General features: G+C 41.5%; 1 protein-coding gene across 8 annotated transcripts; it reads right to left on the bottom strand.

Annotated features, from left to right (window-relative positions):
* Positions 1 to 3,692: 3,692 nt before the first annotated feature.
* On the bottom strand, positions 3,693 to 27,883 carry anks1ab (ankyrin repeat and sterile alpha motif domain containing 1Ab). 8 transcript variants are annotated; one of them, XM_010771667.1, is made up of 14 exons: positions 26,124 to 26,386; positions 20,988 to 21,086; positions 20,242 to 20,388; positions 18,229 to 18,336; positions 17,048 to 17,218; positions 14,950 to 15,087; positions 14,478 to 14,549; positions 14,157 to 14,240; positions 13,879 to 14,016; positions 12,470 to 12,646; positions 10,307 to 10,405; positions 8,996 to 9,529; positions 7,441 to 8,013; positions 4,064 to 4,076 (listed from the first exon to the last, which is right to left on the bottom strand). In XM_010771667.1, exons 1-12 carry the CDS (start codon positions 26,328 to 26,330, stop codon positions 9,410 to 9,412), a joined length of 1,560 nt encoding a protein of 519 aa, XP_010769969.1. In that variant the 5' UTR covers positions 26,331 to 26,386; the 3' UTR covers positions 4,064 to 4,076; positions 7,441 to 8,013; positions 8,996 to 9,409. The 8 variants fall into 8 exon arrangements, with proteins under 8 accessions (XP_010769973.1, XP_010769969.1, XP_010769970.1 ...); XM_010771668.1 differs by lacking the exon at positions 4,064 to 4,076 and adding an exon at positions 26,947 to 27,883 and having other exon boundaries at positions 4,086 to 8,013; positions 26,124 to 26,239; XM_010771666.1 differs by lacking the exon at positions 4,064 to 4,076 and adding an exon at positions 6,218 to 6,266.

Genomic DNA, 27,883 nt, shown 5'->3' with positions numbered 1-27,883 from the left:
TTTGCGACCTCAGAGCGACGGACTAGTCGAGAGATTCCATCGCGCCATGGGACAACAGCTGGCCATCCTCACGTCTCAGCATCAGCGCGACTGGGACGAGCATCTGCCCCTGGTGCTCATGGCATGTCGCGTCGCTCTGCAGTCCAGGAGTCCTCGGCCTGTTCTCCTGCCCTCCTCATGTTGGGGAGAGAGCTGCGACCCCTGCTGTTTTGGCGTTTGGTCAGCCACCAGATTCCCTGGACACGCCTTCAGGGCCTGAGTACGCCAGGAGACTTCAGGACCGCCTTGATTCTGCTCACGCCTTTGCCCGTGATCAGCAGAAAAGTGCTGGGGTGAGACAAAAGCGGAACTACGACACCCGGAAAAGAGGGCAGCATTTCCGTGCAGGGGAGCTGGTTTGGGTCTACAGCCCCCAACGCAAGAAAGGCCGGTGCCCAAAACTGGACAGCCAGTGGGTTGGTCCGTGCAGAGTACTGGAGAGGGTGGGGGAAGTGGTTTACAGGGTGCAGCTGCCATCAAGGGGGAGAAAAGTGGTTCTCCACAGAGACAGGTTGGCTCCGTACCGAGGAGTCGCTTCCCCACAGGCCCCAGGAACACCGGGGTCCACAGCCGGCCCTCCAACATCCACACTCAGGTCCCCCGGCGAGCGGAACAGCAGTGCCTCCTCAGGGACTGAGTGTCCCCCCATTTTCTTTCCCCTTTCCCCGCCTGGGCCGGAACCGGCCACCCCAGTCGCCCTGCCGAGAAGGCAGTCACGACCCCCGGGTCGTTTCAGAGACTTTGTGTGTTGGTAAAGTTTTTTTTAGTGAGACCCCTTGTTTACGGTAGAGGGCAAGAATGTGCCCTGGTCTCACTGGAAGGGATGGTAGTCCACCCAGACCTTCCTAGTTAAAGTTCAGTGTGTAGTTGTAGTGTTGTGCTGGGTTTTGTTTGTTCCTCGTGGGCGAGGAACTTTGTAGTGGGGGGGTAGTGTAGCGACCCTGATAGGATTTGGAGGGGTGTCACTCAGGCATCCCCCGTCTCTCTGCCAATCACAGAGCTGCACAGTGAGGCTGGTCTAGGTGCGGGCCTGTGGTTGGGGGAGCAGACGGGGGAGGGCAGGAAGTTGTGACGTAGTCTGGGTTATAAATAGGAGTGTGTGAAGAGAGTGTGTGAGGTTGAACCCACAAGCTATCCCTGTACCTGTGATCATCTACAAAATAAGAGTTATTAAAGCCTAATAACTGGAAGCCTGTTTCCGACTCCATCTGTGAACGTTACAGTATGTTTATTGAGTTACTGGGTTATTATGATTATTCAAAATTGTACTAAAGTACAGCACTTGAGTAAATGTGCTAAGTTACTATCCACCACTGCTAAATAGTACCTACCCGCACAATATGTCTATCACTGAAACACCATGTGAGTCCTCTTGTGATTTAGTGCCATTGCAGCAGATCTGAATCATGTGTGAACATGGCCTTCCAATCGTCACGATGTATTTTACTGTTTCCCTGCAGATGCTCTGGACGACACCACCGCTTGGCTTCAGGCATCCAAAGAGGCTCAGTGTGACTGGGCTGACAGCCGCCCGCCCCCCCCCTACTATCCGATGCGTTTGGATCCTTTGATATCAAACGTAATGCAAATAAACACAGCAGAAAATAAATGTATACAACAATGTTACCTTAGAAAAGAAGAAATGTAGTAACAGTAATACTTTACAAGTTTAAGCTTAATACATTCATTAAAAGCATAGACTGTATTTTTGTTTAATACATTTTAATAAAACCTTCTGCATTAAAAAAAAAATGTATTTAAAATAAAGAAGAATTAAAGTAGTTTATATGTATAGCCTAAATATAAACCATAAAGACAATTAATTCAGTATATCTACCTTTAATATACTGTATATTGATCTTTAGTTCAAAATGTTGTGTAAAAAAAGTAAGTTAATTAATGTATATACCCTTAATAGTTCCAAAGAGGGGAGTTGTTTGCAGTGTAGGGAACAGTGCCTTGCTCAGGGACACCTCGGTAGCACTTAGGGTAACTGGTGACCTTCCGGATCCCAAGCCACCACCGCCAATCCTGCTAGTAATCCCTGTTTTGGAAAAATGTGACAGTGATCTTTATAGTGATTCAGTGATTTTTTAATGTCCTTGTAATCAAATACAGTTACCTTGTATATTATATATTCCCCCTCCTCCTCCTCCTCGTGTTGCAGCATGTGACACATTTGAGCGCATCCTGCTGTTCTGACACAGCCCTTTCAGATCAACTCAAGCACTCCTTCATCAGCATCATGTTTCAAATGTGTTCTTTTCTCCATGTTACTTAACACTGAATTTTGAGGTGGTCACGTTTGCCTTCGTATTGCTCCCACATGGAGTGAACTAGTGCAGCCTAATGTTTCAAACACTATTGCTATCAACTAGCAATTTCATCTATCTACTGTATAAAACGTTTTTTTATTTTTTTTTAAACATTTATCACTAATACGGTTCACCCCCGAATAAAATATATATTTGTCCTCTTATCTCTTGTGCTTATGATTTTATAAATCTATATTGTTTTGATGGTTTGCTGAGTTTAGGAGGTAACGACTGTACAGATATGCGACTTCTGTTAAATATAATGGAACATGATATTTAGGACTTTGGGGTGTAAGACTTCGTTTAGCTATTTGAGTGTCTTATCTATTATTTTTAAGTTTTATCCAATGGATTTTTAATCTTTTCTTATTTTATAAATTTTTTTTTTTTTTCAATTTTCAATTTACACGTGCCCCCTTCCAAATGCAACAGTACCACTTCTTGGCAACCTTCTTGTAGAATATCCAGTGAAACATTTGCCATGGGATCCGCAATGATGTCATCAAGATGTGTTAGTTTCTTTGTATAGGCTCATATTTACTGTGATTAACCCCCCCCCCACACACACACACAGACAGTGCTGATGGACCGCCTCGTCCTCGATGCCCCGGCCCAGCGGCTGCAGCCGTCGGCCCTGGAGGCATCGGTGCTGACCCTGACCAGCCCAGGGGTTTGTGGGTAAACTCAGGCAGTCCGTCAGGGCGCTGAGGGCAGTCACAGCAGGTAAGAGGAGGGTTTGGTTATGCATGTACTGGCTGTCACGGGGAACAGGTATCGTATCAGAAGGAAACCAATGGAGGTGACAGGAGGAAAGTAGCTTGTCAGAACAGATTCAGCTAACCTCATTCTTTCTGTTCAAGAGAAGCCTCGTCATGATTAGTGGATAAATGTGGAACAGCAACGTGTCATATTGGTGGTGCTGCAGCTGGAGCAGGATCTGCTGAGAGGACACATCTTTGAGCCACCCTGTCCACACTCTCACAGGTCAGGCTGAGCACAACAGCGGGACACATCATGGAAAATTATAATAATTCACATTTAAGTTTTCAAGTACTTAGATAGTTGGATATTGGTTATATTAATTATAATTTAGGGCAGGGTTTCTTGTATCTATTAGTTTGGGGATGCATCAATATTACACAACAAGAGCAACATGCCTTGCAAGACATTTTTCAGAAAATTCTTTCATCCATCGATGGATGCTAACTTTTTTACAAAAAAAACATTAAATGATTTAGTTTGCGCTTAAATGTGACACAAGAAAGCAGCAAGAGGAGCTGAAAGCAGAGTATAATTACTAAAATATTTGGAGAAATGTTCACAGAATAGTGCGGGATGTTGATGGTAGTATATTTTAATCCGTAGGAAAGAACATGCGTTATAATGTCCTTTAGTCTGGGTTATCACATGTCCACATGTGTTTTTAGGACTGTGTGCTGCTGCAGAGAGACAGCCTTCCTTCCTGCTCTCTCCCCCTCCCTCGGTCAAACAGGAGAGAGGGTTCAAGGCTTCCTCGGGGCGTTGCTGCAGGGCGGTCCCGGCAAAGCGAGTCCAGAGCAGCCTACCCCCCCCCGGGCTGGGGAGCGCAGAGCTCAGAGAGCGGGGGGCGGCCTTTGGGCGAATCGTCCACTTCAACAGAATTCAGTCCCTTCTACGCTCCCATCCTCAGGAAACTGCTGTTCCCCCCCGGGAGAGGCCAAGACCAGGGGGGCTCACGCGAGGCTGAGGGCGACCCAGACACCATTCCCCCCCACCGGTGAATGTTTTGTTACAGAGTGTTAATACTGTCAACAAGTGTTCAAAGCAAAGACATATACAGTCTGCAGCAGAAAAACAAAATATATATTATGATATATATCAAAACAATTTATAAATCAAAGCATGATCTTAACTATTATTGCATTGATGCATCTCAAACACACATTTCAACGCAAAAACATTAAGAAAACAGTTTAATGAAACATAATGAGTAACAGTTTTTAACCTGGACAAGAGTAGCAAGTAGTTTCAGTGCGTTACTGAAAAGAGTCATAACACGAGAGTGCTTCGGAAATGTTTTGGAAAAGGTCAACTAACTGAAAACCATATCTGTTGGTTTACTTCATCCCTCAGGAAAGGCATCAAGTACCAAAGATGATGCTTAGAGTTTGTAAATACTTTTAACATGTAGGGTTCTCTTCTTACCTTAATGAAGACAGATTTTTACCACGGTGAGAACTTTTTTCTGAATTCATCTTTTTTGCACCTTTAGTCACTAACCAAAAACTATACTCAGTGTTTTCCCCTTCAGTAGGTGCTATGGAAGGTGGTGTACTAAACAGGCTCCTATTTGTACAAATATTTTCCATTCTTCGGCAGCCACGATTCAATCCACCAAACAAATGAAAAATATAATTAATAAAGGATTTAAGGAATTACCGTTTTTCCCTCAATTCATGATTTAAAAAATATCCTGGGAAAACTATGACTGGATACACTTAAAATGACAAAAGCAGACACACTCAGAGCTTAAACAGCGCTACATGGCACTCTCTTGACCTCCTGGTCATTTTATGTTGAGCAGTTTTAGATGATGAAAATCAGTGTTTCTTCAACAATGCATCGTAAAAATGAAAATATAAAAAATATATAAATGAAAAAAATATATATGACTTTTAGCTGAGAAACACAATGTTATATACGCTGAACAAGCACACGTTTTGAGTACAGGAGACCCAATGAAATGGACTGTTACGTTGAATAAAATAAGGGATTTCTCAAGGTTTGGAAAAATAATTGGTGACATTTAAGATTGAGTTGACAACTCAACAACATATTCAACACATGTATAGTCATTTACAGTAAAAAGTTACTGTAGGTTTAAATGGGTAAGAGATTTGAGGATTCTGAAAATGTCATCAACACAGCAGAATGTTTTTTAAAACACCATTCCACAAATCAAATGCTTAGCTCTGTGATTTGACAATAATATTAATGTTTTTTCGTCAAACTTAATGTTATTGCTTTCAACTAACTTAATACAGTTGTGGGAAATCTGTTGACACAACATCTTTAATTAAAGTCAAGGTTTCAGTTTCTCAATGTGTAATCCAAACCATGGTAGGCACACATCAAGACTAATTGTTTGTTGACACTATACATTAAATGTTCTACTTCAGGGGAAACACTGAAAGTATAATTGTTGAATATTACCCAACATGTTTGTCACTTTACCTTTCAAACAGACAGTGTTATGTTTCCTTCTGTGATTGACTTTGAGCCATAATGCAAAACCAAAGCTGACAACAGACTTAATAGGGATTGTTTTGTCATTGTATTATTTAATTTTTCATTAATATAATATTGCTTTGAAATGTAAAACAGTATCACATTTTCATTGACAAACCATACTCTGTCCACAAACATGGGCAAATGTACAGTTTTTTTTCTTTTCTTTTTTCTCTACACATCGTTACATTTCTATTTTCTCCTTAATAACTCCCACAGTTTCTATCTCCAATAGACCTGAATCAATAGAAAAGCTCATGAATGGTCTACAGTGCTCTAAACATAACAGTACCTACATGACGAGATCAGAAAGTCACATGGAGGCCAGGAAATAGACTGACCCTTTCTGATTACTCGAGACAGGAGTGATACACGGGTCCCCTATAGCCGGTGGTGGTGGGGGGGTTACCTTTCGTCTGTGTGTTGGGGTTGATATGGGGCCGGTGGAGGAGCAGGGGATATACAGAGTGAGATCTAAATGTCAGAGTAGCTGTTTGGCCCTGCACGTTGCATTAGGCTTACCTCGCATTTCCTCTCTACCTCTTTTCCCTCCGCTCTGCCCTCTAACAACAACAAACACACTCACATCGGCTGCTCCCCTTCAACTCACAGCTTGGTATCCGGAAACTTGAACGACGGGGTGAGCTACACAAGGAAAACATTGATGTTAAAAAAGACTTGTACATGCACAGCCAAAATCATGCCACCAAAACTTGCTTTAAATAGCTGCTGCTCATTAAAGTGTAATGCCTTCTTTTTTTCATCCATACTAGAGCAGGTTGTCTTGGTGACACAGAAAATGGAAGAAATATACAAAGTGTTGGGAGGACAGTGGAAACATGGGGAGGGATGGGGATGAATCGCGCGGTGTTGGTGTCGAGAGGAGGGAACATAAAAAGCAAATGGCGAGATGAGCGAGGAGAGACGAGACACAGCTACAGTACAAACAGAGACTGCTTAGGCCAAGTGCATCAAGAACACAGAAACACTGCCAGCATGCATCGTCAGTGGAAGCTAACAGTCAGAACAGAGTGGCACCGCACACAGACCGTCTTAACAGTCAGTGGAGACGAGCTCAATGCCTCACACAGAAACAAGGACAGTGGACGGGATGTAAACAGCAGCAGTCCAAACTCCCATGAGGACAGACAGAAACCAGGCATACAGCAGGAGGTGCACACAGGGGAGGACCCACAGATACGCGTCAACTCCACAACGAGTATTTTGAGTCACAGTGCAGGAGGGAAATTCATTTTTTTCTAGACACAAAAAACTGTGTCATGTTCCCAGCATAAAAATCCATTTGCATTAACAGAGCAACATTTAGGATTTGGCTCTTTTTTTTATGTATTGGAATTAAATCTTTTCACTGCCGTTTATCTTCAAGTGACATACTTTGCATGTACTGTAGCTAATTCTAAAATTGGTGTGAAACAGCACGGACAGCTACCCATGTAATCATGATAATAGGATGCTATGTTAGGAAATGTGTGCCAAATTGTGCTCCAGGCTCATTAAAATACAAATGGGAAAATGTGTTTGAGGACGTTGTTTTGGTCGCGATTACCAAAATTGCGAGATTTGATGTCAGTAATGTCAGTATACTTTCTTTGGTGGTGTGTTTCAATGATTGGATCCTTCGTGATCCCTTCCTTAAATCACGCTTTCCTTTCAATCGACCCCGGTCTATCAAAAAGTCACAAAATGCACTTTATATTCTATATGCACCAAAGAAAATATGTTATTAAAAGGGATAGTGCCACGATTCAACACAGTGATATTCTTTTTTTTAAATTGACAAAGAAGATACTGTGATTACCATGAATGCTGAGAGACTGCAGGGCAGTCAAAGGCCAGAGCAACGACTCTCATATGGACAACACTGTACCATCAAGAACGTCGTTCGGACGGTCAGTCAACAAACACACCAGGAAATGAGAAGAGGCGTCGTCTTTTCAGTCTTTTAAAAGCAGGGGGAGGCGTGCAGTTGTTGGGTAATGATGATATCCAGCAAGGTGGGGGGCTTTAGTTGACTATAGATAACCTAAATGGTGTGTGTGTGTGTGTGTGTGTGTGTGTGTGTGTGTGTGTGTGTGTGTGTGTGTGTGTGTGTGTGTGTGTGTGTGTGTGTGTGTGTGTGTGTGTGTGCGTGCGTTCGTTCAGTTCTTGGTCCATTTGAGTCCAGACATCATCCGTGATAGGTTCACGACCAATCCAATCCATCGTGGTGTTGTGAGTATTGTACAAATGCGTAGAAAAACAACAGGTTGTTTGCTTCATGCTGCTGTTTTGTCTTTTCATTGATTTAAATGTCCGTCTTTCATCCCATGCTTATCAAAGCAGCCTCCTCTTAGTGCCTCACAGTGGTAGATGCCTGGTGAGACAGGACAGGCTAAAGATGGAGAAAGGAACAAAATAAATATATATAACTGTCTGTGAGGCAAAACCACAAAAACAATTCAGAAATGTTGAAATTAAAGGTGATAAAATAAACTTTAAAAAAAAGTTTTTACAGAATAAACGTTTGTTTTTTGCTATATCAAAATGACACGTTAAAGTTAGTTATTATATTGATACCACTAAAACGTATGTATGGTTAATATGAAGCAATGCTAGCAGCCAGCTAGCTTAGGTTAGCAACAATTTAATCTAATTCGAGCTGGTTAGAAAATAAATCCACATGCCAGCATCTCTAAAGCTTCTAAAGTGAGTTAATTGTAAAACCCATTTGTTCTCAAAGACTGCCGTATTATACTTTATATAGTTTAGAGTCACTTATTCCTAACAATAAAACTTGGAAGTCATTAAATCCCATGGAAAATTGGATTGTCAAGGTCAGTATATTTTAATAAATCTACTTCCATATGAAATATGTGTTATACTTTATACTGTACATAAGCATATCTTTGCTATTCAACTTGTTGTGAGTTTATGGATAACAAATAATTGATTATGGTCCTTGTAGAGTAGTTGACATATTTGAACATTTCTTACATTTTGAACCTTGGATATTTGTTCAGCCTTTGGATAGAGCCACGTTAGCTTTGTTGGTCTTTATGATACACTAAGTTAGCTGGCTGTTGGCTGCAGCTTCATATTTACTGTACAGACCTGAGAGTGGTATCAATATTCCTATCTCTCTGCAAGAAAAACAAAATGTTTCCTCTAACAGCTTAACAAACTGGCTGTTTTGGTATAATACACGTTTTTAGCTTACCCAATATTATCAAGTTTACAATTTCTGTACATTTAACAAACCCAATGTTAATCTAGAATAAAAGCTAATCAAATCATATGCAAATGCTTGTTTTGCCTGCAGAGAATCAATAAAGAAAAATAATGGTGTGAAAGAAGAAGAACAATAAAGATGCAACCTCTGGGAGCTATCGGGGATTTGGAGGCAGATGCAAGTTGCCAGGAGGAGGAGGATGAGGAGGAGGAAGAGGCAGTTTGGTTGAGAGAGCAGGTCCACTGTAAAATGAGATCAGTCCAGGATCATCCGCTCCAGGGCTCCGCCATCGGCTGCAGCAGCTGGAGGGTGTACCGAGGGGGGGGGCCGCAGGAGTGTTTTGTCATTGCAGGTAAAGAGAGGTCGTGTGGGTCACTGGGCGGGGCAGAGGGGGGTGCAGGAGTAGGCCGCCCTGAGGGATGCTATACCATCACAGTGAGAAGGCACGGGGCTCGCATGTATGAGTGTGTGTGTGTGTGACAGTTAAATAAAGACCCAGATGCAGGGGGGGAGAGGAAAGTACGAGGGAGTGCAGAGGGGCGGCTGCAGGGGTCCGGCCTCAGAATATGGTGGTCTCGTACTTGGTGCTGACGGGGCGCCTGTGGGGGTCCCGCTGGTCCAAGAGCCAGGTGGTGCTGCCCATGGAGTGCATGTCTGCGTCCATCTCCAGGGGGTCCATCTGCCGGGGGGGAGGGAGGGAGGAGGGACGAGAGGAGGGCGTGAGACGAAGGCCACAGCGCCACACTGACAGACACAGAAGTCCTCGGCTCACACAGGTGCACATGGATTAGAGGTGGGGTCCGGTGATCGTGTTATAATCACAGACACTCAATCCACAACATGGAGGATGTCTGACAGGAAACACACTCTGTGAACCAAAGCTACCAGCCTCTGGGAGTTAAACATATAAACTGATTAGTAGTTCAAAAGCAACATGTGCTCTCCACCAGCGGGACAAACAAACAGAATGTAAGTGATCAAAACACACATAATTGACACTGATTAACTTGTTATGAATTAAAAATGGTTAAAAGTAATCTCAAGAAAGGTTTCTAAATGTTAAGATTCCCTATTAACGGAAAACCACATGTCTTAAAAAGACAGAACTATAAAAAGTGACAGAAAACTGCTAAAACCATCCACAAAGACAACTTCCACCATCTTGACCCTAATTGACACAATTGAGCAAACCGTGCTAATAAAGGCTAATATAGAGAAGGTAGATCACATCAAAAGACCCTCTCATTGCAACTACAACCCTAACATGTCAGATGAAAATGAGCGATGGGAAAGTAAAAGGATGAGGAGAACGTTAATGGAGGAAAGACTAAGAACCACAAAACAAGGAGACAAAGCCCGCTGCGGCACCACAACAGAAACCAAAGAGGGGGTGGGGGGGTGTAAGCAGATGTGTGAGGTGATCACAGGTTGAATAGAGGAAAGGAAAGAGAAGGACCTGGACTCTGGGGCTAACAGAGTGCAACGGGAGGAAGGAGGGGCGGTGGGTAGTACACGTGTGACAGTGACAGCAGCGGCATTCGAGCGGAGGGGCACCCTGGGAGGCAGGAGGACCAAGAAGACAAGAACAAAGACATGTTAAAAAAAACGAGAGTAAAAAGGAACAGAGAAGACTTAGTGGTAGCAGTTTATCATTGTGCTAAGGCAAAAATATAGTATTTTACTTCTTGTGTCTTGGAATAGTATCCTAACATTTATTTTAGCTAATAATCTTCCACTGTAACGCAGGTCTATCAAGCTTTCTCCTGGACAATCAGAGTGTAGGACAGTTTTCAGTTCATAAACACAAACTATTACCAACAATATGTTATATATGTAATATTCTCAATTACCTTTCTGTCCACGACAAATACAAGACAATATGACAGCACTGACATCAAACACTTACTGTGACTATATCAACAAGTATTATGATTGATGTCAAAAACAAGGCTAGAATGTAGATTTAAAAAATCTAAAATGTACAGGATAGGATTACACTGCCAGTACACAATAAGCAGTCAGGATGACTTAGTGTATCTTACTCAAGCCTAAGTAGGAAAATTAAGACTTAAATAATTCATAACTCCATTTTGTCCATATCCTCATCTGCAGGATGTATTCTTCATCCCTGTCATGCAACATGACAGGGATGAAAAATACATCCTGCAGATGCGCTGGTCATCTTACAATTTTTTTTTACCTTAATTAGTGACCCATTTTTGTCTCTTTCTTAAACAAATATATAGAGTAGTCATATTAGCAATCTGACTTTACTAAATCAATCATTAGTGGTATAGGCACCTCCAAACATCAGAACAGAAATGTTTGTGGCCATCAAATTATGATCCATTTACGGTACTTCCTTTACAGTAAACTAATGGAGCTATCACTAGCTTAATTAGCTAACTAACTATATTTTTACTGTGCAAATTAGTTTTTCCTAGGATGGCAAAGACATTAACCACGTGCTCTGCCTCTGAGTGGCTTACCATGATATTCTTACCCTTAGCCTATACCTATATGACCCCTCATGCCACCACTAAACAATCCAAATAACAAAAGGCAACAACTTCAAAGCCAATCAGAGGCGGAGCAGGGTGGGCCATGCCTCCGACTACCAAGGAAAAATAAACTTGAAGGCAACGGATATCCGGGCCAAGATAATTCCTGATAAGCAACTTGAGATGCAAGAATGGACTCGAGAGATAAAGCCTATGACTGGATTGTTTCACAAGTAGCCAGTCAACACAGCAGTTTATTCTTTAGCCAATCAAATACATCTCTGTCAGAGGAATTTAAAGTGGTAAATATGTAACGGTTATCATTGCAAACAGCATACACGCTGTGCGAGAGAAGGGCTTATCTAACTGTCAATCTCTCATTGAGAAACATTTTAAATAAATGTGTGGCTGTCACAGTCTGTTCAAACCAACGTTTGATTTGGAAGCCATTACAGAGCCATAAAAAAACCCTTAAAAACTAATTGAAGCAGATAGGCGTCTCCCCCATCTCAGTTAAAACTTAAACAACCAGCGAGACTCATTATGCAGATCTGTGATTACTCCATATATTATCCTTACAGGCAGGTAGTAAAACAAAGTGAATTGTGTCTATGTGGTCTAGCAGTGTGCGTGCTCCCGGCTGTGCAGCGAAGTCAAAGCATCGATGCACAGCTGAGGCTATACGTGAACATTTACAAAAATCGCTTGATCAATAGTGAAGAAGCATAGGTCTAACCACCAGACTTCAGGAAGTCCCAGAGGAAATCATATACCCGCAACAAATAAAAGTATTCATTCATCATGTTTCACATGTGCAAAAAAAAAGAAGAATTGTGCCTGTCCTGAATGACTAAGCGTTGAGGAGTGGGCGGGATGAAGTTGCCAGCAAAGTCATGACTCATCACAACACACAGCAAATATTCCTCTCTAGGTGGCCCGTTGGGGATTAAGTCACTGGGAAAAAGTCGGTCATGAGATCTGGGTACCTATTCTTAATTATGATTGTACAACTCCATGTTTCCCCCCACCCCCCAATTAACAACTAGAGCACACTCACACGCTCACAGATAATAGGTGCACACCATGTTTTTCCTGAAGAGTTGTAGGGTGGTACTCACTGCTGATCTCCGCGTGCTGTTCCACGAATGAGACACAGGGCGGTTGGTTTTGGTCTCTATGACCTCCGAGGGCAGAGATGTAGGCGGGACGTAGTGTCTCGCCCTCGACTGCATTGCCATCTGATAGGCCACCTCAAATGCCTGCCCAAGGGTGAGGATGATCTCATATGTCTGTGTCTGTGTGGAGGAAAGAAATATTGTCGAAGAAGTGTGTTGAAATCAAATTCACCCCCGAATATAAAGTCAGGTCAATCATTTTTAATAAAAGTTAAACATCAACCTTTGAAGCTGGTGTTAAGTGACACAAAACAACGGGTTTTACAACACGTAAATGACACAATCACCACTACACAACAACAGGCGGCTCAATAGAGTATGCTTTTAAATTCAATACTTCAATGGGCATGAAAACCTTTTATGCTTGGCTGAAATTGAATGTAATTATCTTTAATTATGTTTGACACTCATTGAAGCAGTGGAGAACTTTAAGAAGGCTAGGAAGAAAGGACTAGCAAAATCTTTCAGAATTGGGCTTTTCTAAATGTAATTCAGGGTTGTCCTTTTATGCGATTAAACTGATATTTGCACGTGTTGATCTTGACGTGGCATCTTGTTATTTAATTTAACGACCTTAATTAAAAGCCTGACATTTCATGGACGTGACTAAACATTTGGTAATCGTTTTTTCGTACCAAGTAGTTCAGAGGATTAAAATCTACTAATCATCTTCCAATGACTTATGACTTGATCAGAGTAACCATTATTTTCTTTAGTTTCTAAATTCCGGTTTTCAGCGATTAATTGTGCTTCACACAAAAAAAGAGCCATGGCACACAAAAGCGCTGCTCTTCACATTGTTTGGATAATAACTGTATAATTATATTTTGGTTCGTTTAAATATCATGCACATATTTAGGGAAAAGCTAAAGCGGTGTTAAAAAAAGACATTCTGCACCAAGGAGCAGTCGTGTTACAAATGAGTGAAGATCAAAACCGGTGAAAACTTTGATCATCATTCAGTAAAACAGATTCCCTGCAATTATGGGATGCTTCACAGTGGCCCACCTGCCAAAGATAAAAGATTGTCTTTGACCTTTACAGAACATGAGACACGAATTACAACATAATCTGTGCCTGTACATAAAAATGCCATGCATAGCGGGAGAGGAACTTTAATCAAGCCATTTGATGAATCAATCAAGGGAATAATGTCCACAGTATGCTGCATGTGGTTTGACTGCAGGATAGCAGACAACCCACAAATGGCACTTTGTTTTTTCGAAGTTATGGTGGAAGGAATTTTTCAAAAACTCAAGAATGATGTAGAGATTTTTGGGTTTCCTCGATGGATTACACGTAACAGTTACAGACATATCTATATTATTCTAACTCTAACAGGATGCACTTACCACTTCCACTGTGCTGAAGACGTGACAGAAGTGGTGTCCACTCTTCAGATCCTTGGTAATGTAAGCAAAAGTGCAGAGGTCATCCGGATCTTGGGCGGCGCACGAAATGTTCCTGATCTCATGCTCCGCCACTATAGTCTAATGGAGAAAGGAAGGAAGTGAGTTCCTACTGGAAATCAAGCTCTAATGGAGACTGAGCGAGTCCACTGCAATGTTTGCGGACAGATCGATACACACTGACGCACACAATCTTATACACACACATACTTTCACATTACCTTCGTGGCTGCATCAATAAACTTGACCCCTCTGTATGTAATGGACAGTATGACTACTGGACCCTTTCTTGAATCCTTTGATTTCTGTAATGGACACAATTAAAATGTGAGTATAAACAACAGGACATGCATTTGGCTCTCCCTAACAAACAGTGCAACAATAATGTAATAACAGAGATATTCTTTAGGAAGTGATTATACAGGGAAAAGTAATTGTCAGTTGTATTTGTTCTTGTCACCTTGTTATTTCATATTTTTGTTTTTTATCAGAACAATGAAAATTAGAAGAAAAAATACACATCTTTGTTCAGTAATACTTACCCTAATTTTAGCACAGGCATCTTGTGTGGACTCAATCCCTCGTAGATCCCTGATGATCATTGATCCTAGGTACTGGGAGAGAGTCGAACACACATATCAAATCAACGATATACAATGGAACCACTAGATGCAGTATTTCAAATTAAATATCCCTGTCAAACTATGTTATGCAATGGCAGGTGGTTCTGTCATCTATATTGTATAGAAACAGTGTCTCTGCCTCCAAGCTAAAGACAGGAAAAAGTGACTTACCAATCTTATTATCTTACTTGCCACCGGATAACTCAGCGGTTAGAGCGACGGCCCATATGCAGTCACTATAGGCCGGTTCAAAATCTAAACTGGCCGAACAATCCATGCAATTGTCTCCCCTTCTGTCTCTTTAAGACAGAGGGGAGGACTTAAAGTGTCCCTTTCACTCTAAGTTCTTCATATAGGCCCGAAAATACCTTTTTTTTAAAAAGTGACTTACGGTGGCCTCGTATCCGCAGGAGTCCATGATGAGCTTCTCAGGCTGGTGATGCCAGGCGGACACCGTGGCGTAGGTAGCAGACTGGCTCGGAGGCCGAAGGTTTAAACGAGAGTCTTTCTGTCGTTCACTCTGTCTGTCCTGCAGGGAGGCAAAATCATTGGTTGGAAAAAACACAATTCACATTTACTACATAAAATAAACAAAATGATTCTATAAGGGGCATAGGAACTGATATTTCTATACTTCCATATCCAGAAGCCATAATAGAGATCTAGCAGGTACATCTTGAGGAGGTTTTACATCAGTCCCCCCTCTGCATCTACCTATACTCAGTTTCCAGTTTATTAGCTATATAGCTAAAACGAATTCAGTCAAATACAACCGTAAATCCTTCCGTGATATAATTGTTTTGATGTAACATAAAATACAGACAAATCATGTTGATGTAAAAATAATATAAAAATCCTTATCCAACACTTTCACACATGTTCTATTAAATCCAAATATATTAAAGAGATAGCTACACAATTATGAATGAATCAAAATCACAAATATTATTGTGACATAAAATACTTTAGGACAGGGACATCCTCTGAGTTTCTTCTGCTGGGACACTTTTCTTCACATATGCACACCTCAGTCAGTCAAGCAACACTGATGTGTTCTGAGCACATTAGACTTCTGACTGCTGGGTATTGGTATGAAGCCAACTGAAGCCTGCTCGGTCAGCACTTTAGTGTGGGTCCTGTGTGATCTGTTGTTATACTCATAAATATTCATGCACATGACTGGGCTCAGCTCTTTCATAAATCACCCATCAGAGTAAAATATACTACTGACAATTATCCACTAAGCATTTATAAAAAAGATAAGTATTGATTTAAAAATATAATGGCTCCTGAGTGGTGGGGGTGTTATCTTTGTACGTGTGTCTGTGTTTTCTCTTGGACCTTAGTGAGTAGGAAATTAGTCATGCCAGATTGTTTGTGCATAATGTCGTGGTTTGACCTTTAGTAAATGATAACCTTTGATTAGTGAACAATATTTAATATAGAAACCCAAGAAATTCAGGGAAGCACATTAAAACCCAATTTATACCAGGAAATGAAATGCTTAACTGAATTTGTATGTTTATAAAATGTTTATTTTTTTAATATTTCTTACATCAGAGCAGTTGAGGGTGAGTTTAAATGGAGCCAAAAACCACAATGCGCTAGAAAAAGTAGGTTAACTTGCATGCTCCAAGCTGAACTTTATGGATTTTATTATGGAGATCTAATGTGCTGCAGTAGCTAACAGATTACTTGAACAGATATACTGTATTATGGCTAGATTGAAAAAAATTGCAGGTAGAACAATAATTCATGACTGTCATGTTTTAACTCTCAGTGAAAATATTTAAATCGAAATGAACGATCTTATTCAACGACTTAGAAGACATAAATGAGTCATTTAATTTGACATATTTGAAGAGTTTTGTCTGAGATAATGCAACACTTGAAGACTTCAGAGTTCATTACCTTCCATAGGAGTAATGTTATTACATACATTTTTCTATATTGTGGCATCAAATTTGCAACAATTATTTTTCAATAAATCCATATCACCATGCATTGATAGAAGTCTCTTGAGGTGATCTAGAATATGTTATTTTACAGTCCTCCCCTTTTGTTATGTAACCCTAACTCTGCAGTAATCCTACCTTGTTCTAATTTTCTATGGCCTTATCCAGACAGATATATTAAAAAGATAGCTTCAAAAGGATGACCGGCCACTCATATAATCTCACAGTGCTGTACTTTACATTGTCACATCGCCTACCCCCTTAGCAGTTTTTCTTTTGCTACAGTCTGATGGTTGTGTGGCTCTTTGTGTTTTCCCACTAAGATTGAACTCAACCATGAAGGTTTATTTTTGCAGAACTACTCTGCGTTTGAGAAAATGTGAATACAACTCCAGCAACAACGTGTGACAAGACACCCTGACACATCTAACTTTGAACATCATCCTCCTCTATTATTCAGCCAGTCGCTCACCCAAAGTGTGCTTGGTGTTTTTTTCCCAGAAGACTTTAAAAGTGAAGGGAGTTGAAACTCACTACAGAGCGCGGCCTCTCGCTGTACGACCGCAGGGAAACGCTACAGTCCTGATCCACCGCTCTCCTCCTCCGGTCCGACTCAGTCAAGGGCAGCAGCATGTCCATGGAGCGGCTGGTGTACGGGTCCATCTGACTGAGGGGAGACGTGTTCTGGGACAGGAGGTCATGGAACTGCCACACAACAAAAGAAGACAAACCCACAGTCACACAAAAGCCTAGATTAATTATTTGACAGCACTGTCTACATGGGCTGGTTTTCCTGATCTACATCCAAGCCTAATCCCCGACAAAAGAGCCTCTTCCGTGGAGATTCTCAATTCTCTTTAGCCCGGTTTAATCTGCCTGGGAAATCAGCCCTGAGTATTTAACTGTTGTGAACATAATGATATTGAAGAATCTCATTCCAAAATTAGATATCCGCCGCTCGAAAAAAAACAGTGGATTCCATTTTCTCACAAAATTATGTTGGCATAAAAATAAAGCTTGTCCAGAAATGTTGTTTAACTTCCATCCTATGCTTTTTCAAAAGTATTTATTATAGACATCATTGACACTAAATATGGGTTGTATTGAAGCCATAAGCAGAACAGCCCTTTTAATTGGGCATATTGAGCACACCCAACCCATTAACCAAATGAGCTTTGACTGTTATTCTGCACTTAGTTAAATAGCAGCACTAACAATGATGCAGTCTGATTAACAATGGTGGTGCTTTAGGTGCTTTGGAAAAAATGATATGCGGACTTTGCTCTGTTTTTGTAGATTGTAGAGCAAAGTCTAGTGTCAAGTGCCACCTAGTGAAAAGCGAAATACTGTGACTGGCAACCGCATGTTTCAACCTGTATTTCCCAAACCACATGTAAGAATGATGTTTAGGGGGGGATGCGTGTGTCAAACCAACAAAGGGCTTGATTTTTTTATTTAAGTCTGTAACTTTGACAACTAGACAAACATCATTATTTTGGGACAATCCATGATCTTTTTACGAAACCTAACCAAGTAGATTTGTTGGCTAAAATACACCAAGGGAAGTTTTTGTTTTGTTTCCATTTGTGTTGGAAAACCCTAACCCAGGTAAGCCAGGTTTCCGTCATATTGTAAATTGAGGATTCAGTTTATTTCTATGGGAAGGTAATTTTTTTTACGAGACAGTGTTAACATTTCCACATCACCAGTCTTACCATAATTGGGGACAGACGACGGGACTTGGACGGAGCCTCTTCATAGGGTCTCTCTGCTAGAGAGGCGATGATCCTCTTCCTGTGGCCCAGGGCACCAATCTTTATAACCTGGAGAGGACACAACATAAGAGCTTCCAGTGCATTGTCACATTGCATACACAAGCATTTACTTAGAGTAAGCTAATGGAGATACATCCTAAACACACTGACAGAGTTTGTGGCATGCAACCCTCACTGGCAGGCATCCACAGGCAAACAGAAATGACGCTCGTCAATAATTCAGCCTCAATCTGTTTTGCCGTAAGCTTAAAGTACAGCGCTGTCTCTTTCCTGGAAGACCCTATAATTCACAATCCATTTTTGGAAATGGTTCCTAAATAACAGAGAAGAATTTGGCAATTTACAGGAGGATAAGAAGTAATATGCAAAAAAACGGATATTCAAAGGCTCCATCGAACAGATCCTCTTAATTAGTCAGAATTTCAATTTGTTTTTTCATTAACAGTATTTCACCACTGCAAGTTCCCCTGACACACGCATATCCACGATATCGCTGTCTCTTTAAATATTTTACAAATGCCAGATCCGCTTGTGTGGATAAGACCCTCAAAGGAGGGAGCAAGGGTTAATTTACTGTAGTCAAAACTCATTATCTTAATTCTGTATATTTGCATAATTGGCTATTAACATTCATGCTCATCCAGTAAAGGTGGATGTCGAGTGATTACTGTTACATTCGCAATTATGTTGCAGCTGCAAAACATTCTATAACAGGCTCGTATGACTCTTTGTCTGAAGGCTTCAATTATGTATTCAGTGAGAGTCGGAGGCAGATGAGGCAACTGGTCTGTGGGCTGCTGCCGTTTCCCTTTAGCAGGATCCCAGAGAGACCAGTGTGCATGAGGTGTGTGAAAGAAGAGAGCATTTAAATACAAATAAAGAGCCTTGGGATTATCTGAGAATGTACACCAGCTCATAGATCAAATATAAACTTCATAGATGGTTTATCCTAAGGTGCTGAAGAGGATGTAGGAAATGTAATGAAATGGGAGTCCTGCCAGGAAGCTCACAGGCGGCTCTGCACACTGAAAGTAATGTGCTCGGCTCTCACACCCATCTTTCTTTACTGCATCGCCATCGCAGTGTGCTGGACTCCTTCCCTCACATACTGCATATACAGTGGATTTGGCTGCTGCTTTCCTGCTGTGCTGATCCTGCAGCTATGGCTGGTTTCTGCCATTTTCTTTGTGTTCATCACATTGAAACACATAAAGATGCAGAGATAAGTGGGAGAAATATGATCTCCTTAAACTGCCGTCTGTGAGTGCTTATCAACCAGATCAGATCATCTGTTTGCCTGTCAAAACATCCACAATTTCATGTCTACATGGTGCTTATTACCAAGCCCGTATGTCATGATAAATTGAAGATTAAAGAAACGTCAGGAAGAGGTAATTTTGTCGCAAAGCATGATAGATTTGTTTCTTTCCTGTCCAGTTAATCATGTTGATTTATCTAGGGATCCCATGACGACGCTGTAGTCTAAAATAAAACATTGACGCACAGAGACAAATCCAGACCTGCACACAAACAAATAGCTAATTGCGTTTCTTCAAAAACCTCCAATGCAAAATAAATAAGTCCTCTTTGTAATTACCAATTATCATAAAATGTTACACAATTGAGATAAAAACTAAATAAACGTATTAATTTTCCTGTCACCTGTCATACGGCTCCATAATTCACATTCTATCAGTCAGTTACTACTCAGCGATACTACAAATATTTCTGCTATAGTATTATGAAAAATGCTTCAATAATTTGGCACTTTTATTACTTCAGCATTGCATTTTAAAGTTTGTATCAACCTCAAACATGTTCTATCAACGGAGACATAATTGTAATTAAGGAGATGATTCATAAAGAGACAGTCCCTCGTCATAAGACACTGAACATTTTGTTCTCCTCCATTGACATCGAAACAGTGAATAAATGTAAGAGACGGCTTCTCACATTGATAATCTCCAGCTCCCAGAGGTTCTTGACACACTCCAGTGTGCGGTAGCCACTAGAAAGAAAGTTGGGCAGATATTCATGCAGGCCGAGGCCGTCCAGCCAGGACACAAGAGACGTGCTGCCATCACAGCCCAGTGCTTTCACCTAGAGAGAAGGAGAGACGCATGTCTTTTTGCAATGAAATGTAGATGCTTGTTTTCCTTGTCACAATGCTGATGTTATTATTTAGCTCAAACAACTACTGTGGCTGTTTGCAGCCTTACAAAGCCTCTAGCATTATTGTTGCTTAGACTTTTACCCTCCACAATTGCAGGCTTTTAATAAATTATTAACATTTAGCCCTGGCTGCCAGATTTTCATCTACAACCCATGTGTAGCCCTTTCAGTATAATATAGACAAGTCGTAAATATCCAATACTACTTGTAATGCATTTTGGGGGTAGTACTTAAAAATGACTGTTAGCAATATACTGCAATAAGAAGTCATAATTGAAGTTTTTTTTATGAACGTGTTTACCCTTAAATCTATGGTGTCAGTGGTGGAAACATTTTATTTTTCGATGTTTTTCATTTAAACTCTAAGGAACCACAGTATCTCTTCACAAGTGTAACCTTTCTCCCTTTACTGTGTTATCTATTTTTATTCATATGTCCTATTTTTGCAAACATGACATCTTGACCTTTGTCGCTGAGACACAGTCAGTCATCCCTCAGTGCCGAGGTTAAGTTGTGATGTTAAGTACCTTGGGCAAGCTGCGTGCCGCATGGAGGATTTTCTTCCTGTGTCCTGGGTCAGTGATCCCGACGTCTCTGAGATCCTGGTCCTCCATCACGTTACTTCCCTACATGTGCACAAACGCAGAACACACACACAAATAAACACATCCACACACAGACACACACGCAAACACACAAACACAGCCACTCATACACACACACACACACACACACACACACACACACACACACACACACACACACACACACACACACACACACACACACACACACATGCATGCAAACAATAAAGACATAGACACAAGCACATGCACAGACAATACACAATATGGACATACAGTAATACAACACATTCAAATAATCAGTTATCAATTATAATATACTGTATATCAGTGCAGCTATTGAAAGGTCTGCAAACATACACTGGCATACAGTATTTACGCACAATATACTGACATAATACCATACATAAGACCATAGGCCAGGGAAAGTATCATGACTCTTTCTACACTGTAACTTCTGGGTCAACATTGCAGCAAACACACTTGCTTGTTAGTACATGCACACACACATACAGAATATGCACATCTCTGACACAAGCAGTAACAGCAGAGTGGGAGGACAATGAAGTCAAATAAATTGTGCATGCCAAGAGTAATCAATCTGAACTGGTGCGACTCAGAGGGAACAAAGCCTTCATAGCTGCAGCAGCATCTACAAGATCCCTGTGTTTCATCGAGGCACATCGAAATATTCCAAGAGGAACCAACCATTGTTCTCTCCAGTTTGTTACAATTCCTTAAGTTAGGACATTGAAACAATGGAACAACAATCATTTTCCACCTCTTAAAATCTTGACTTACAAGAAAAATTATTGTTTATTTCATATTTGCGACTCCTGCTGCATTGTCATCTTATTCTGGTTCATAGGCAGCCATAAAGATTCAAGGAGAACCTTGAAAATGTGGAGCTAAGCGTTTTTCCCCGTGGACTGCTGCGGATTGATTCTTCCTGGCCAAGAATGTTAAAATGTTCTGTGGTCTTTACTCAATCTGCTTTTACTGGATTGGTTTCAGAGCATAATGCAGCAGTATTCACAGGCCTGTATCAGGGTGCCGTTTGGAGATTACTCACTGATGGCTAGAATAAAGGTCAAAATGAAGCGAAGTCTGATGTTAGGGAGACCCAAAATAGATTCTCCACTTTTATTAACATAGTTTGAAGTTTGATGATGCCTCAGGAGACTCTGCAAACATATTATTTCATGCTGCATTTGAAACGGTGACAGGAATGTATGGTTGAGTTCTTACATAGCTTATGAGCAATGCTAGTTTGATTTAATCTGATACGATTTGCAGATGTAGCCATGGTAGAAGTTCTTATCTCACTAAATGCACTCAGTTAATGCAACAGGGAATTAGAATTGCTCTATTGCTCTTCACCACAGGGGAATAGTTTAGAAAAAAATTGAATTTTGTTGCTTTTCTCAAGAGTCAGCCGCTGTTACAATAATATGGCGTATAAAGAAAACTTAAATTAAGTGTTATAATATGTATGTTCAGTTCTACATTACAACATCACAGAAAGAGAGGATTTGCAGAATATGATGCAATATGAATGCAGGGAAGATGCAATGTAAATGCATGCTGAGTAACTTCTAAGATATTTTGCACTAGACAATTTGCCTCAATGCCACATTAGTTTGGCAATGGGAGCAACAAAGCAAAACGCTAACGTAAAAAGAGTAATGGTGGAATTATTTGACTGACAGTGAATCCCACAGACAAATTGTGATGTTTACGCTCTGATTGATGACATCTGAGAGAGGTCTGGCAGAAACCAAAAGGGCACAATATTAAACATTCACCAATGTCTGCCTGACTACTCTGACCTTTCCCTTGTTTGCTACCTCCACGGCCTTGTAAATATCCATGGGTAATTTGCTTTGTGAAATTAATTATTTATTTCTTTGATGCATCAAGTCCGGCAGACACATTAGTCGTGGCATGTAAGTGAACATAAGATTGGTTAATGACCCATCTTTCCCGCCACATTGCGTTCCGGAAATCTTGATCAACATGGAATCGTCTGGCCCAATAAGCAAAGGAGCTTGCTTTGTTTTCTTTCTACTGTTTTGATATCCGCACACCAGTGTCGGGTGATACACAGCGGGGGCGATGAAATATTTGTGTCAACTAGTAAAGATTTTGAAATGCGTATAAAACTAAGCTAGCTAGTATCCCTGGTTGCATTAAGCTATTGTGGGCCATGCTGCTGATCAATAAGAAGGGCTGATTTATGGCAATATTGGATTTGGAGGATTCTTACATAAATTAGTTAAATACCTTTTATTTGTCAGGCATTCAATATATTAGTTTAGGTAAAGATCAGACTTGTAATTGTATCTTTATACTGTTTCTCAATTGAAGTTCCAAGTAATAAACTATATTATTACAAACAATAATGTTACGTATAGGCTACAGGGATAAAGAGTGTATCCTAATTAAGGCCAACTGTCAACCTTTAGTATTTCTATACTGACGTGATTTATTACTTATTGTTCGACAGATAAACAACGTTTTTATACGTACTATAAGCCCCCCCCCCTGTATTCCTTTTACTCCGACTTCATAGTATTATAATATACTACTCCTTTGGGCTTGTCTTCATTAACAAATACAAATCTGAGTTTATGGGAGGAAATAAGGTTCACTATTATTTTGAAGCTGTAAAATGTGTTTTACAAATAATTGTAAAGCCTGCAGCTGAATGTTTTGTGTGCATGTACAAATCATTTGCTTGCATGTATCTGAATGTGAAACATTTTGTGAACAGAGATTCCAATTGCATATATGTAAAGTGTTTGTAGTTGCAGAAATATTTAGTGAATTTGCATTTAAATTTGTGCAGGAATAGAAAATTGGGTTATAGAAAGTCTGAGAGAAAGACCAACAAACTGTCCCTCTGTCTATGCAACACTGAAGTTACAAGCTAAGAGTTTTGAGCACACATTTTTATGCTGTATTTATGATTGAGCTGACTAGCCAATCCGTTTGTTGCTAACTGGACATCAAATCATAGGATTCAGAATGTCTAATGAGAAGGTTTGCTAAACGCTAGCCTTCATAAACATTAGCCTAATAACTTACATTCATACTTCTATACAGCTTCCGTTTTTGATCCCATAATCCCAAGGTACACCAAGTTATCCAAAAAAAGCTATGGATCAGGAGCCAAACCACCAAAGAAACAGACTAATAATGCTAAATCATTTTGCTTTTGTTTTTTTTACAATCAATCTTGTGAAACCTTGCTGTTTAAGATATTACTGCACACATTAACACACATGTTTAGTCCCAAGGGGTTGAAAAAGAACAACAAATATTCATAAATGGGGCGAAGCCTGCGAGCTAGTTCAGGCAGTCAACTCGAGCACCAACGATACATTAACACGTGACGCACCTCGTCCCTCTTACAACCAACCAAACAAATTCTCCTAAACTTGCCGCTTATTTAGCTGCCAGGCTCCTGCCCTCTGCCGTCGCGCTGCTGCTGCCACTGCTGTGTTCCCTTGCTATTGATCGTTATCATGTTCCTGCTGTTGTGTTTCATGTTCGCTGCTGCTCGCCCGTGCCCCCACTCACCCAGCTTCACCCCAGCTTCCACCTGCTGGCTCGGGGGAAGTAATCTAATCATCACTCAATGTTCTTTGAAATCTGTGGAGTGATGAGGCCCGAGCCAGACGCCAAACTAAACTATATGCTGCTATAATAAACATATTAAGGAACACGTGAGTTGTCTGACTGAACTCAAAATTAATCAAATTCCTTGCCTTCAAACGCATAACCAAATTGTAAAATATTGGAACCAGCCCTGAAAATGGCCCTTATTTGCTCCCATACCAGCTTATATCTCCACAGCACCTCATAGTAGGAGTGATCACATGTTCATACTGACTCCCATTATGTTGTAATCTCATGCCTTACCAGTAAGAAAAGATCAGAGAGCAGCAGTCCTCAACTGGAATGCTTTATGAATACAACCACTTTCCCTCTGAGCTTACTGGTCTCACTTAAGTGAGCTCAGCTGTGACAAACTGATGTAACATATAGCTCATAGTGCAAATGCAACTCTGTGGTGTGAGAAAGGTCCGTGTTTACCCTTTGGGCCTAGTTATTTACAGTGTGTAGCCATGTTTTTCGGAGCAACATGTCAAAGGGATTGGAAACGAAATAGCGTTTTCTATAATCATGACCAAATGCAATATCAAGTTCCCCTGCAATGTTCTCTACGGGAAACATGATAATGCTTTCAGGCAGACTGTTTACTACAGTCAAACTCATTTATCAATATGTAATCTGATGGAGGCTATTTAAAACTGCAATATGTGTCAATGCTTTGAATTTATTTTGTTATCATGTTCTTCACAGTGGACATCCATGTGGCTTTTGATAATTTATTAACTAGTGTCATCATAAATGTGTAACCCAAATAAATGTCTGCATGCAAACATATGGTTTGTATTGCATTTGAACATACGCATGCTGCTGCAGTCTAATTAGATATTGTGCCGTTTTTGCAAGACCTTCTCATAAGCATAATAATGTGTAGAGCCTTTAGTGAGATTTGGCTAGCAACCATGCAACTACAGCGTGTTTTGGTTTATTGTTTGTGCAGGTTATCTATTTACATCTATATAGAGGTCAAGTGGGACGACTGTAAATCAAAAGAATCAATATAAAGGGGCGAGGAAGTGGCTTTAGAATTTTACAGTAAATGAGATAGCATGGTTGGAAATGCTGGGAAAAAGTTAATGGGTTTTGGTTGTAATTTGTCTTTCCATTGGTGAAAGCCCATATTCTTTAAAGGGATTCAGTGATGGGCCATAAATCTTAGCAGGGTCATGCATTGCACAGGAGGTGAAGAGGAGAGAGAGGAAAGGGAGCGAGGAAGAGAAACGGTCTGTGGGGTGAGTTGGGGAGAGAGAGGGAGAGGGTGAGTGGAGAAGCTGACAGACAAGCAGAGGGTGAGAGAGCAGAGTGGTGACACTAAAAGACAAATGCAGCGGGGTTGACACGGGGACAGACGGAGTGATGTAAAGTGGAAGCGACCTCTGAGATGACATGCTGCAGGTGACTCACCATGAATCGTAGGTCGTCGAAGCCATTGAGCAGGAACTTGCTCTCGTACTGCGGCAGCCCCACGTGCTCCAGCCACTCTCCGACCGGCTGGTCCAGGGCTTTACCACAGGCCCCATCTGCCGAGAGAGGGAAGCGCTTCAGCAGGGAGAAGCCGTTCAGACGGTAGCAGCGGCACTCAGAGGACGAAACATGGCATTGCCACATCATCCTCGGCCAGCAGAGGCAGAGCCGAGTGCAGCAGCACCAGGCGGGGTGGGGGGGAGACAGGGTCCAGGCCGGGGGTGAGGGGCTCCCGAAGGTAAGGGTGGGGGCCCAGCTAAATCAAACACAGGAGGAGGGAAGTGCTGCAGGCCTAGCTCGAGCCCTGCAGGGGACTGACTAGGCTAATATACACCCACTGGTGTTAGTGTGACTGACTGGAAATGTCAGGCGAGGGTGGAGGTAGTGCAGGGAAGGAAGCCCATCTGAAGCTTGGTGGTGTTAGTTATGTTGGACTGAGCCACTACGGCATCTTCCAACAAACAGGGTTCACTAAACATTCCTTTAGTGAGCAGATGAGCGAGTTTAAGAACAAATGCCTGGCTAGTCCGACAACAAAACAATTCTGAACACTTCAAGTCAAGAAGCTAAATCATTTTCAGCCTGAAGGGAAATGGAAACATCTGTCACTAAATCAAACATTTTCATACATCACACATTATTTACTCGGCTAAAACTATCCCCATTAATATGTTTGTCTAACATCAGAAACTACTGCATCAGGGTGTAACACAGAAATATTCAGTTCCCCCAAAATAAATGTGTCACGGTTTTCACCACATACTTGTAACGCTCTGGCTGAGTCCCATGGCTTCATTGGTCAATCTCTTTGAGAGCTAGGACACGGCTCATACAAGGAAGGTAGCAGCATTCTAAAGTACTGTTGAGGTACTGATGTTATCTTTGATCAAGGAATACACATTGGCTTAAATTATTGTGTTTTCCTCTTTACTCCAGAGCCACAAGGAGTACGATCAGGTAGAAATATTGTAAATCCTACATTAAAAAAAAAAATTGGTTGACTTAGGATTTCCAGAGTGTGCTGATTTCAAACTCCTCAAAGCTGTCTGGCAAAAGGCTTGGTGTCCTTGGTGCTGCCAGTGCTGCCCAGCATCCACACTCTTCAGCAGACTGCTGGATGTGCGGCTCCGCCAGTGAACGCGCTTCTCATCTCTCAGAGCAGTAAATCCAGGTTCAGATCCAGCAGACGGCAGGTGAGCGTCTTGACTCTGAAGCAGGGGGGATCACTACAGGTGCAGGTTAAGCTAGTTCCTTTTCTCAAGGCAGGCGCCCCCTTTTCCCACCCCAGCCCACCTGGTTCTTCTCCTCGCTGGGTACAGCTAGCAGCCTCTGTGCTCAGGGCAGAGGTTTGCTGCATCCCCTGCCTGTCTGAGACATGCAGGCAGCGCAGATGCAGTCACAGCAGCTGCTCCCTGCTCACACACGCTCCCCTCACTGCTCACAGGGCATAACGTCCTGACGCCGGCTACTTCTACACAGGAGACCTCAGATCTGCCTCAACCTCAGCCCCTGCTGCCACGTCCTTTCCCACGTCCACGACAGGCAAGAGACTCAGATCATCTCCCCTTCTCATCCGAGCAAAGCCCTCAAGCTCTTCTTTTTAACTCCCCCCCCTCCTCACTCTCATGTCTCTCTTTCTTCCTTTTGCTCTCGATCTCACAGCCCCATTCCCACACTGTGTGATCGCACTGCAGGGCTGC

This window comes from Notothenia coriiceps, unplaced genomic scaffold (genome assembly GCF_000735185.1).
Source record: "Notothenia coriiceps isolate Sejong01 unplaced genomic scaffold, NC01 NC01_scaffold00010300, whole genome shotgun sequence".
In the NCBI taxonomy this organism is placed as follows: domain Eukaryota; kingdom Metazoa; phylum Chordata; class Actinopteri; order Perciformes; family Nototheniidae; genus Notothenia; species Notothenia coriiceps.
Note: the sequence above shows the minus strand (reverse complement) of the source record. Positions and strands in the feature narration are given on the sequence as shown.